We start from the raw sequence: 12,969 nt of genomic DNA, 5'->3' as shown, positions 1-12,969 counted from the left end.
CTCTGTCTGTGGTACAGGTGCATAGTAAGTGCTCAGATACTTTTGATTGAATGTATAGTTTGCACACAGTGGTTCTTAAGAAAGCTGTGTTCAGTAAGTGTGTGTTTGGGTGAACTAACACAAGCAGGCATATATCTAGGTACAGTAGGTAAGAAAGTAGAGGGGCTGGCCCGGTGGTGCAAGCGGTTAAGTGCGTGCTTTGCTGCGGTGGCCCGGGGTTTGTCAGTTCAGATCCCGGGCGCGCACTGACGCGCCGCTTGTCAGGCCACGCTGTGGCGGCGTCCCATATAAAGTAGAGGAAGATGGGCATGGATGTTAGCCCAGGGCCAGTCTTCCTCAGCAAAAAGAGGAGGATTGGCAGATGTTAGCTCAGGGCAGATCTTCCTCACAAAAAAAAAAAAAAAAAAGAAAGTAGAAATAAAGCCCCAAAGGCTTTTGAAAGGCTGGGTCAAGAGTGTGACGTTCATGTCTTCATGGCATGGGTTTGCAAGATTACTTCTCCTCCGAGGTTTCCTTGGTGGAGCTACGTTAAGGAGTCCCCAGTGAGTTGATCAAGATCTCTAGGCATCAAGCCTCACCTCCCATTGCTAAGACACTTGCTACCACCATCAGCCCAGCTCCACAACCATGAGGGGTTAGGGTAGGAAAGGAGAAGGGGGTGGCAGAGAGGGCATTTTCTCTTGCTTTGTCAACAACTGTATAGTGTCCTCTTTACTGAGCATGAGATCCTGAGTATAATTCTAGCTAGCTCCTTCTCAGAAATGGTTAAATGGTGTTCTGGCAAAAGACCCAAGATGGAGGGAAAAGAGAAATCCAACAGGATTGGAAGAAGAGTGGGTAAGAGAGGGCCTGGTGGAATCACTCTGACTTTGAAGTCAGACAGACCTGGCTTTGAACCCCAAGTTGTCACTTCTATGTTTCTGCCTTTGGCCAAATTTCTTAATTATGCTTTATTCTTCTGTCTCCTCATCTGTGAAGTGGAATAATAATACTCACTAACAAGTTCAGTTGAAGATGAAGGGAGATAATCATTTAAAGACATGTATTAAATTTCAAAGAATTGAAATTGTCAGCAGGATAAAAGACAAATATGAGAGGAAGGAAGGAAAGAGGTAAAAGAAAGATGAGAAGAAAACGAAGATAAAATTAATCATAATGGGCAACGGAAAAGGGTTTCCTAGAGGGCCTGTGGGGCACAGGGTCCCACTATGGTGCATAAACGTGCAGACAGCTACTTATGCTCGTGTTTGCATGAGGGAAATTGGTGATGACTGAAACAAGATACATGTGAAAATCGCAGGCGCCTGGGATGTAATACACAAAGCCACCACTGGCTGCCCCTTCCGCCCTCCTCCCCCCCAGTCTTCTCACATATTCTGTTCCTGCTGGAGAGAAAGGAGAGTCTGAGTGGAGGAAGAGGGCTCAGGGTCTAGTCCTGGCTTCTTGGGTGTCTCTGGGGGAATGACTGTACTTCTCTCAGTTTCCTTGTCGGTAATTGAGGGGATGGTACCACCTTCTGGGGGAGTGGTGGAAATTTGTAAGGATGCTTTATGTCTTTTAAAGTAGTCATCCTTGAGTATCTATACATTGAAGTTAATACTTTATTTTGAGTGGCTTTCTTTTTAATTCTTCTTTATATTACAGCTAAGATATCACATTGTTTTTATTTTGAAACTGTATAGTCAGGTTTTATTACCCATGAATTTCATTTCAGGACAAAAGGATGAATTAGGAAATATTGGACATGAGAGGAGGGCATTGGATCTGACAGGGTGAGAACCGCTGTGTTAGATGACCTGTCTCTAAGACCCATCTAGGTCAAACATTCCAGAATTCCAGGCAACAGTCTCCAGAGCTCAGCCCCTCGCCTCTCGCTGACCCTCTGTTGACCCACATCCCCCTGGTTTCCACTCACGGCTCAAGGAAAGGCGCATCTTGGGGATCCTGGGACAGGAGGTCTCCAGGTGCAAAGCTCTCAGCAAATGTCTCCAGGCTGGAGTCATCTCTCCCAGGCAGGAAGCAAATCCCTGTGGGAGCAGATCAGAGGAAGGGCTCCAACTGACTGCCAAAAGGCTGGACTTTGAGATTAAAATGGAAGGGGAGGAGCTCTAGAGGAGAGTCCTGGAGTGGTTACTGCCGCCACTTCCAACAAGCCCAGAGCTTCCAGTGCCTTAAGGGGACAGAAAGAGAAAGGGAGCGAGGGAGGAGGAAGGAGGAGAGAGGGAGAGAGAAAAGAGAAAGAAGGCAGTCAGGCAAAGCAAAAGCCTTCTGGATTAGTTTCGTTACTTTTGTGTTCCATCAGCATCACATCAGGGTGGGCTTCTCTCTGCAGGAGGGAGGTGATGAGTGTGGGAGAAGGGTCAAGATATAGTTGAAAGATCAGAGGTTGAGAGAAGAGGGGTGGGAGTAAGAGAGAGAGAAGGAGGATATGCATGAACTGAATGGATAAAGAAATTGGTACTGGTTTTGGGAGTCTTAGGGAAAGAGAAGAGGGACTAATGGGGAAGGTGGTACTCCATGGGGAAAAAGAAGGGGCACCAAATAACTAGGGAAGGCTCTGGACAGCAGTGCATTCCTTTGGGTGTCCCCATAGGACAAGAGGTTGAGAGCTGAGGAGTTAGGGTGCTTTATTTTTATTATATTTTAATTTCCTAAATTCCCGTTTGTCACTCCTGCCTCCCCCGACCTGTAATTGCCATAAGTAACTATTTAGTGTGTTTAATATATATCTTTTTGTTGGTATGTATTCGTGTAAAATGTATATTATTTGGAGTGAGTGCATTTTTAATTAAATGGTAATTAATTATATGGTAAATAGGTGTCCTTTTTTCCTTTTCTTCGTTAGAGCCATGTTTTCAAGATTCGTCCAGGTTGCTATGAATACATCCCTTCCAGGTTTCCAACTGCTGCAGAGCTGAAGTCAATGTGCCCTTGCGTGGCAGTGCCTAAGGGGGCCAGTGACAAAGGCATTTGGACCTAGGGGGTAAGGGGGTAGGGATGGGTGAACACCATACAGGGTGGACTTCTTGTATCACCCTGCAGGGAGGACAATTGGTGTGGTCACATCCTTCGCCAACATCTGGGAAACAACATTTTACCCCAAATGCCCACAGGAGGCAAGGGCACCAGGTAAGCACAGAGAGTGTTTTAAATTTGATGTAAATTGTCCTCTTTTTTGTGGGCTCCAAGCTTCCAGCCCATTCTGCTTTAGGGACTATAGGGAGGGGTTATGTGATCTGGCTAGTCAATTGTTATGGGAATGACCCATGTCAGCGAGGCCAGTGGCAACACAGCCTCATCCTGGGGTGCCCAATCTGTCATGCTGTTGGATGAGGTGAGAAAATGTTGAGTTCCTGAGGTCTGGTGTATGTCCTTCAACTCCACTGGGCAGTGATCAATTTTGGCTTTGTGAACACTTCGGGCTGCAAGCTTCTTTGACTTGAGATTTTTCTTGGGCTGTACGTTTAGAGATGCTTATGGTGAGAGGCACCCAGCAACATCAGGGGCTGCCTGGGGAGGGTAAGTAAAACGCTGCGTTATGAATAGCTTCAAAGTGAGAAGCTGTGTCTCCTTTATTTAAAAGGAAAAACATTTATCCTGATTATCATAATACAATATACACTTTTTGTTAAAACACACTCAAGCCTAGAAAAGCATATGGAAGAAAATAGAAATCACAACAAATCTGACCATTACATTTTAGTAAAGACTCTTTCAGAAATCTATTTTTACATATGTTTATTTGTGTTTATACGTGTCATTTAAAAAACTGCATATAGTCAATAACATAGCTTTTTACGCAAAAAAAAATATAGATCTGAGTCATCTTTTCTAATTCTTTCATAATATTCCATTATATATGTTACTTAATTTTGGAAAGTTCTTGGCCATTATTACTTCAAATATTTCTGCTCTGTTTTTTCTTCTCCCTCTGGTATTCAGTTACACACATATTACGTCTTTTAAAATTGTTCACAGCTCTTGGAGGTTCTGTTATGTGTTTTTCCCAGTCTTTTTATCTCATTGCATTTTAGTTTGTGAAGTTTCTATTACCTGTCTTCAAGCTCACTGATTCTTTCCTAAGCTGTGTCCAGTATAATGATGAGTCCATCAAAGACAGTCTTCATTTCCATTATAGTGTTTGGATGTCTAGCACTTCCTTTGGATTCTTTCTTAGAGTTTCCATCTCTCTGCTTACATTACCCGTTTGGTATTACATAATGTCTACTTTTTCCAGTAGAGTCCTTAACAATAATCATAGTTATTTTAAATTGTCTGATGATTCCAATATCTGAGTTTGGTTTTGATGCTTGCTTTGTCTCTTCAGATTGTGTGTATTTTTTCCTATCATTTTAACATCCCTTGCAACCTTTTGATGAAAGCTGGCCACGAAGCATTGGGTAACAGGACCTGAGGTAAATAAGCCTTTGGTATAAGGTTTTATGTTAATCTGGTTAGGGGGTGGGATGTGCTTAATGTTTGCTGTAGCTGTAGGTGTCAGAGGATTCAAATTCCTCTAGCGTCCTTGTTTTTGTGTCCCCTGTCGTTTTAGGGCTTCTCTAAGAACTTGTTCTTATCAGGGTCTGGCAGCTCTTTCAGCTGTAATTTGTTTTATTTTGCTAGAGTCCTAAAATCTTATGATTAGATCTCAGTCTTTTAGTGAGCCTGTGTCTCTGGACTGTGACCTTCACAAGCGTTTCTCCAATAGTGTAACTTAAAAAATAATTCCCAGACTCCCTTCTTTGCCTTCAATTTTTCCAATCTGTTTCTTTGAAGCCCTTATCGCTGTTGACTACATTCTTTTTTTTCTCCCTTAGATAAGACACGAAAGCTAGAGGGGGCTGGGAGGGGAGGAATGTCATTTACACATTGATGTAGGGCTCTGGCAAAGTCATTTACCCTGGAGAACAGATTTTTGTTAAAGTGAAGGCTCTGAGCATATTTCACAATGATTATGCTTCCACTCCGCCAGCCAGAGCAGCAAAGGGATCTTCACCTTGGAAACCTGGCGACATTCCTGTAGGTACAACCCATAAGAGTTCGAGATCCTCCTAAGACTGTGGCAACCAGGGAGTTTCTCATTCTCACACTAGTCCACACTCAGTGTCCACAATTTGTCAAAATTACCATTTAAGTGTTCCTACCAGTTATGGCTCTGGTGGCTTCCACTCCAGGTTAAGCAGGTCTTGGTTGTGACTCTCAGGGTGTGCCTGTGTCTCTGGATTTTAGAGTGACAATTCACTCTGCAACCTCACTTCTCTGATGGATTCAAGAAAAGTCATTGGTTTCCAGTTTGTCCAACTTCATCTTGTTGTAAGAATGGGAGTGACAACTTCCAAGCTTTTTGCACGTTTGAGATGAAGATGGAAGTCTCCATATGTTTTATTTACTAAGTCTCTGTTGATGAACAGCTATATATTCTCCAGCATCCTAGGACATAGAATTTTGTGCGCTTGACTAATTATGTTTTTCTTTGGGTAAATTCCTTGAAGAGGGATTTCTAAGTCAAAATGTATGTACATTTTAAATGTACTCCAGTAAGACAGCATCAATTTATAAATCAATTAACATTGCATAAAACTGTTTTCCAAGATGCTGGGTCTTTTGACCTCTTTGGAATTACCATGATATCCACTGAATCTGAAAACTGGATGAGGAGGACACTTAGATTTCCTCCAGATCTTCATCCTCAATCTAGGAGTCATTTGAAGTATCAATCAAGATCTTACCCTAGGTTCACAGATAACATTCCTGTTAAACAGATGTTATTGCTCAGGTATAAGGGACTTTAAGAGACATCTGCTCTGGGTCTTTTTCTTCTTTCTCTTTCAAGCAGGTCACGTATAATTTTCTCCATTTTACATAAGACCATAGAAGATGAGGAGCTACTCCAGTTTACAGGACTGGTAAATAGGAGGGGCAGGACATCAGTCTCTTGCCATCTCTATTTCCCAGATAATGAATTACTTCGAACATACACAATGTAACTCATCAGGTAGGGAAATGTTGGAATTTCTCCTTGAAAAAGATAATTGGCAAATGGAGAAACATGGAAATCCTGGTTGTCTCATTAATAATCATAAGGGGAGGTATTTTTGTGCACAGGTTTGTCAATGATTTATCAGTTAAGTCCTGAGTGTAACTGGACTTTGCTCTTTGCCCCCAGTCATTCTGCCAATAACAGAGCAGGGTCCCGCAAGAGTTACTGAGGATAAATAACAGCTTTTCCAAAATGATCCTTTCCCTTTCCTAACTCATTTAGAAGTTGTGGAATTGAAGGAAAGGGAAAAATTTTGGAAGGATTTCAGATGAAACTCAGTTTACATAAACCTCATATTACAGATATTCCATTTCACAGAGAATGACTATGAAGGATGGCGTGTGTGGGGTGTTCAGACTGAGATGCAAGAGGATGGAAGCATGGACATGAGTCTCAGATACTATAACCCTTAGAGTTTCATGCAGTCCTGATTTTCTTGAAAAATGGTGCAAAGTCCTTTCTTTTTGTTTATTAGCACTAACTCTTTGGACAAGGCTCATTAGGAATTATTGGACTCAATATTTTTAAAAAGTCAGTCTGGTAAGACCTAGGGACACAGGGGCTACCTCAGCCTTCTCACTAGTCTGTAACTCCCAGGAGGGCGGAGAGCACATCCATAATGCTTACTGTATCCTAGCCCAGTGCTTGTCACACAATGCTGGTCAAGTGTGGTTCAATAGTGAATACTGTCAAATGACTGACAGATAACTTAATTGAGGAAGATTTGTATTTGAAAGGAAGTCTTGAACATCCAAATCAATCTCTTTTTGGTAGAATGTATGGCAGAAAGATTTCAGTGCAATGGCCTCTCTCTTAGCAGTAGGATTTCTCCATTTATTCTTCCCTTAAACTTCAAATCCAAAGTGCACTGCCTCTTCCGATCATGGCCGGATGAGATTCGTTGGAATTTGGCTCACTATGACCAGGGTTGTTCCTCCCAGACAGGAGAAGAGCTGCCCCCAAACTTGGGCCCTCAGATATAGTAAATTATCTGAGCAGGACCTTTCATTATATCCTGTTCCTAGAATGCTTATTACAGAATCGGTTGATTTAAATTGCAAATTGCAAATAGATTCAGATTGCAAAAAAAAAAAAAAAAAAAAAAAAAATGAAGAAAGGGTGCATCAGATAAGAAAAAGGTAACTGATTTATCACCTAAAGGAAAAAATTCTCAAATATAATAAGAAAACAAAATCTAGCTATGTGTTGTTTGTCAGAGACATACTTAGAACACAATGATATAAAACAATGGAAAGGAAAGGAATGGAAAGAGACTCACCAGAGAATTACTGACCCAAAGAAAGCTAGGGTAGCAATATTAGTATCAGGAAAAAATATAAGTTTTTTTGGGGAAAAAAGAAAAAAACTAGGCTTTAAGACAAAGAGAATCATTAAAGATAAAGGGGATCATATTTAACAAAAGAGATAGTTCGTTAGGAAGGTTAAACATTTAAACTTATATATACCTAATAATATACCCTTAAAATACACAAAGCAAAAATTGATAGAATTACAAGGAGAAAGAAATTTCCATAATTGTAGAAGAAGATTTTAACTTACTTACAAATCACCTCAGAAAATTATATCCTTAAGCAGCAAAAAAGACGTCTCATAAATGCAAAAATCTTAAATAAAATTTTAGCAAATTGAATGTAGCAAAGTTTGCAAAAATACATCATGACCAAGTAGAACTTATCCCAAGAATGTGAGGGTAATTTAATATTAAAGTATTTTCTCCAAATTAAGTCTCTGTAATAATTTACATATTAACAGAGCAACAGAGAAAAAACACATTATCCTATCAAAAGACATAGAAAAAATTTTGAGAGTGTTTTACACCAATGCAAGACAGAAAATTATTAGCAAACGAGGAATAGAGAGGAATTTCCTTAAAATAACTCAGAGTATCTGCAAAAACCTACAGGAAACATTATACTTACTGGTGAACTTTTAGTGGCATTCTCTTTTTTTTTGAATGTATGTATCTTAAATTTTATATATTTATTTTCCCCAAAGCCCCAGTAGATAGTTGTATGCCATAGCTGCACATCCTTCTAGTTGCTGTGTGTGGGACGCGGCCTCAGCATGGCCGGAGAAGCGGTGGGCGCCTGGGATCCGAACCCGGGCCGCCAGCAGTGGAGTGCCCGCCCTTAACCGCTAAACCACGGGGCTGGCCCTGGCATTCTCTTTAAAGTCAGGAACAAGAAAAAATGTCTACTATTCTGCTTCTATTCAATATTGTACTGGAAATACAACCCCAAGAAATAGATCAAGAAAAAGACATAAGAGATATTAGGACTGGAAAAGAAGAAACAAAGCTGTTACTTTCTGATGATATAACTGTAAAAACGGAAAATCCAAGAAAACCTACAAATTACAAGAACTAGAGTTCAGTAAGATTTCGGGATACAGGATCAATATTAAAAAATCAGTGGTTTCTGTATATGAGCAACAACCACTCAGAATAAGATAATTTTTTAAAAGATGCCGTTTGCAATAGCAAAAAAGTTATGTGGTGCCTAGGGATGAATCTAACAAAACACACGCAGACATTTGTGAAGGATAGCATAAAGCTGTATTAAAGACTAAAGTAAATGAAATGATATACCATGTTCATGATTAGGATGACACAATATTATAAAGATGTAACTTATCCAGAATTAATACATAAATTCAATTCACAAAAATCTAATTCTCAGCACAATGTTTTAGGAAACTTGATAGGCTTATCTCAAAATTCGTATGATGAAAAAATGGCCAAGAATAGTCAGAATAATTTTGAAGAAGGTATAGAGGTGTAGGAATTAATTTACCATGTAGAAAGACTGCATAAAACTCGGGTAATAAAACAGTGGAACACCAGGGCAGAGATTCATAAACAGATCACTGGACTGGAATAGAACTCCAGACTTAGGACTCAGGCATATGTAGAAACTTGGAAGATGACAAAGATGGCATAAGAGATCAGCAGGTAAGGAATGATTTCCGATACAGAATGGATTCATCAGGACAAGGAAACAATATAATAGCAACAATGTATCATTTTGTGTTCATCAAATTGTCAAAAATTAAAATATCTGACAATACCAGGTAATGATTAAGGAGGGAACAGAAACTTCTACACTGCTGACTGGGGTATACACGTTGGTATAACTGCTTTGAAGAACAATTTATCAATATTGAGGAAATGTTAATATATGTGTTCCATATGACCCAACAGTTCCACCTCTAGATGTATTTCCTGCAGAAAGCCTTCAAATACTCAAAGTGAGACTTGCATAAGAATGTTCACTTCAGAGTCATTTATAGTAGTGGAAATGGAAAGTTGATGGATAGAGTGATTAATAAATAATTGTATATATGTATACAACTGCATACAGAAGGTAAAGCCAATTAACTGGAGCTGTTTGGATCTCAAAAACTCAATGCTGAATGAAAAAAAAATCAAGGTGCATAATAATATATCCTGTTATCGACGTAAAATTCATAAACATCCAAATAATTATGTATATTGTTTATGGATACATATATATGAGGTGAGTGCTTTTTTGAATGGCCAGGAAGGATACACAACAACTGCAGGATTGTGGTTACCACTGGAGAGGAAGATAGAGAATTTGGTTATCGAGGGATATAGATTACTGCATCTGAGATGTTTCAATTATTTTTAAAAAAAGGTGTCAAACGGATCTGGTAAAATGTTAATATTTGTGAAATTTGGGTATTGGTAAATTGATTTTTGTTATGTCATCCTCTGTAATTTTCAAGTGTGTATAAAATATTTTATGCCACAAATAAAATACCATAAACGGAAGATTAAATCACAGCTGGAGTTTTAAGGGAAGATGTAGGGTAATTCTAGGGAGCAAGAAGCAGAAAGAAAATGTGAACACTTGGCACTGAGATTTGTGGCTTAAGCTTCATTTGGGAAAGATGATCGTATATTGAGGATTTGGAAACTCTCCTTTTGATTGAACTTGCTTGTTCCCAGAAGGCCCAAGGGACTTCTAGGTGTTTCCAAGCATGTTTGCATTTTAAAGCTTGGGTCTGGCAAATGGATAAAGAAGGGGGAATATGAGGGCAGTGGAAAGAGGAGATGTAGAATTCAGCTGGGCTGGAACCAAGATGTCAGTTTTGGTTTAGAATTAGTAGGAAAATAAAATCAGAGAAGGTGTTGAAAGACGAGCACAAAAATGCATGCCTGAAAAAAAAATGCCTTGGATGAGTATTCTAAGACAGATATTTTAGTGTGTGTCTGCGTATTTTATTTCCAGAGAGGCTTAGAATGCCATTTTTTTCCCTTCTTTTAAAAAATGTGTTCTAATAAAGTTCATTGAAGCAAAGAAAAAAACGTCTGAAACTTACATTATTCATAAAATACATGTTTCATATACATATAAAAAGACCCTCCAAAAATCATTGCTCAGGTAATAATTTATTGATTCAATTTGAACTAACATTGCTACCATTGCAAAAGCAGTTGCTCTGAAAAAGGATTGAAAAAAAAGCATCATGAGTTTGAAAAGCATCATGAGTTTACATAGTTCAGTAACAACATCAGTATTGATCATGTGAAGTAAAACTACTGGCAAATGTCATTTAAGCTTATCTTGTAATTTTATTAATTTATGGAGTGAATGTGTGTCACCTTGAAAATGTACCTGTGACATATACAAATTCTTTCAAACACATTTATAAATACAGTAATAAAAATTCCTGAGCTCCCTTTTCTTGTACTGGTGTTTGCCAACCAACATTCATATAGTGTTTTGTTTGACATTAGCTTTGTAGAGCTAATGTCCTCTAGCATTTTCTTAAAAAATATTTTATCACATTCGGAAAAATATCTGTGCTTCAAGTCAGTTTGTAAGCATAAGTTTTAATGTGAACCTGATCATAACGAGAGGAAAATGCTTAACGGGGCATTAACATGGGCAGCAGGACTTGAGGGTGGATGGGGGAGGTTGTAGCTAGAAGAATTCCAGTTTAGAATGTGTTAAACAATATCAGGAGCAGGTTCAGTTTCACCTGCATGGTTTGGAGAGACTCTCAGAGATAAATCCAACGAGAGTCTCCTTCTATGGCTGGTTAGGTCCCTGTGAGGGCTTTTCAATAATCCCATTTCCTGTACTCTTCCCCAGTCCCACCTTAAACCCCTCACTCCCAAGATTTCAAAGTTTCTACTAAATGGAAGTTATATCTCCCAGTCCCTAAAAAATAGGAGAGATTTAGGATGTATAAAGCTTGGTTAGTAAGTTGTAGGAAATCTGGTGGGGTTAAGGTTTCAGATGTAATCCTGGCAAGATGTGGCAATATATAATTACTGTTTTCTTTTAGGAGAGCACATGCAATAATTTTGGAAAATTAGCTACGTATTACTTTTCCAGCTCATCATTGATTATATGAATGCTGTGTCTGGTGACTGACACTCTAAACAGCTTAAAAGTAAAAGTGTGCCCAAGAATCAAAGGCAGATGATACCAATATAAGCATGTGAGAGTCTGTTTCTTTGACAGAAGACAAGTTTTAGAGTGTGCTACTCACGTAAGAAATTTCTCATTCCTCTGTAAGGCATGGTATTAGAGAATTAGGAGGCAGGGAAGAATTTGTAAAGCAAACTACCACACCATTTCATAATTCTGTAACATAAGCATGAACAGTAGATGAAGATTTCTAGATCTAGATCCATTAAAAGTAAAAGGTTATTAATTTACACTTAATCTGATGGATTTTGTCAGAAAGGATGTTGTTAGTAATATGGATGAATCATATCGTTCAAAAGGGTTCCTTCTTTTTTTTTTTTTAATGGTTTGGTCTTTTCTTTATTTCACAATATTTAAACGAGCTTTTCTAATTTGATCCTTATGTTTGTGGTTCTATCTCACTTTATTTTTAGCAGCTTCTCATGTGAAAGGAATGGGGTAAAGGAGGGAAATTATGATTTGCCATCACGTGGAATGGTGAAGATAAACGAGGAAAATTGTTTTGGTCCAACTTATATAAACAGTTTCAGGATTATAGATCCTTTAGCATCAAAAATTCTTAAAGAAAATTGCTTCAGCCACACACGTTATTCTGCTCATTTCCGTGTCAAATAGAAAAAAATAGAGGAAGGGTAGGCAAGAAACATTTATTGAGCCGGGGACTGAGCTGGGTATTTTCAGTAACATGAAGAGACATATAATGACCATACTATACTGGGATGTATAAGATTTTTTTTTTGGCAGGCATTGTTTTTGGCGTGCAGTAAAAACGAATATGTTATAGTAATAGCAGTTAGCATAATTTCCAATACTATTGACAAAGATTTAACTGTCCATGTTGTCTCCTCAAAATGGAAAGAGACAAATGAATAAATCCATGAAAAACAGAAAGCACGATGTGCAATAACCAAAGAGTTACAGAATTAAGAATGCAAGATACATCAGATGACTATAGTCATCCATAATTCTTTAAGGCTTAAAAAGAAAAAAAAAATAGGCATTACAATAAGTATATGTAAAAATGAGATTTTAAAATTGAAACAAGATTATTTCTGATCTATGGCTGACTTTTCCCATATCATAATATATTTGAGGGCTAAAATCAATTAAGGAAAAGATTTTCGAGGGGTTAGGGAAATCAAATTGTGAGAGAGATTATTATCATGGCTTTGGACAACCACCTTGAGGTGACTTATAGGTAGGAAAAAACCCACACTCGATGGTGTTGTTGGTTTTGCATCTGGTGACTTACTATGTATTCTTTCTGGTCCTTATTCATCACCCAGTTTTCATAAAATGTAAAAATGGTTATTGAGAAAACCTAGCATAAACCTGCAAAGTGGTGAATCAGAAGGCATAAAAAAAGCCATTCAGCAGCTTACTGTCACAATCACTTCTAATTTCCCACTTAATGTTGAAGAATTTTCTAGGGGAAGAAAAAGAAGA

General features: G+C 38.5%; 1 protein-coding gene across 2 annotated transcripts in view; it reads right to left on the bottom strand.

Annotated features, from left to right (window-relative positions):
• The window catches only part of AGXT2 (alanine--glyoxylate aminotransferase 2), a 38,131-nt gene extending 35,921 nt beyond the window's left edge, over positions 1–2,210 (bottom strand). For both annotated transcript variants that reach the window (XM_058564255.1, XM_058564256.1), the window contains exon 1: positions 1,928–2,210. In XM_058564255.1, coding sequence (XP_058420238.1) covers positions 1,928–2,003 — 76 coding nt within the window. In that variant the 5' untranslated portion in view covers positions 2,004–2,210. The remainder of the gene's footprint in view (positions 1–1,927) is intronic.
• Between the last annotated feature and the right edge of the window lie 10,759 nt (positions 2,211–12,969).

The sequence above is a fragment of the Diceros bicornis genome, chromosome 20 (genome assembly GCF_020826845.1).
Source record: "Diceros bicornis minor isolate mBicDic1 chromosome 20, mDicBic1.mat.cur, whole genome shotgun sequence".
Taxonomy (NCBI): Eukaryota; Metazoa; Chordata; class Mammalia; order Perissodactyla; family Rhinocerotidae; genus Diceros; species Diceros bicornis.
Note: the sequence above shows the minus strand (reverse complement) of the source record. Positions and strands in the feature narration are given on the sequence as shown.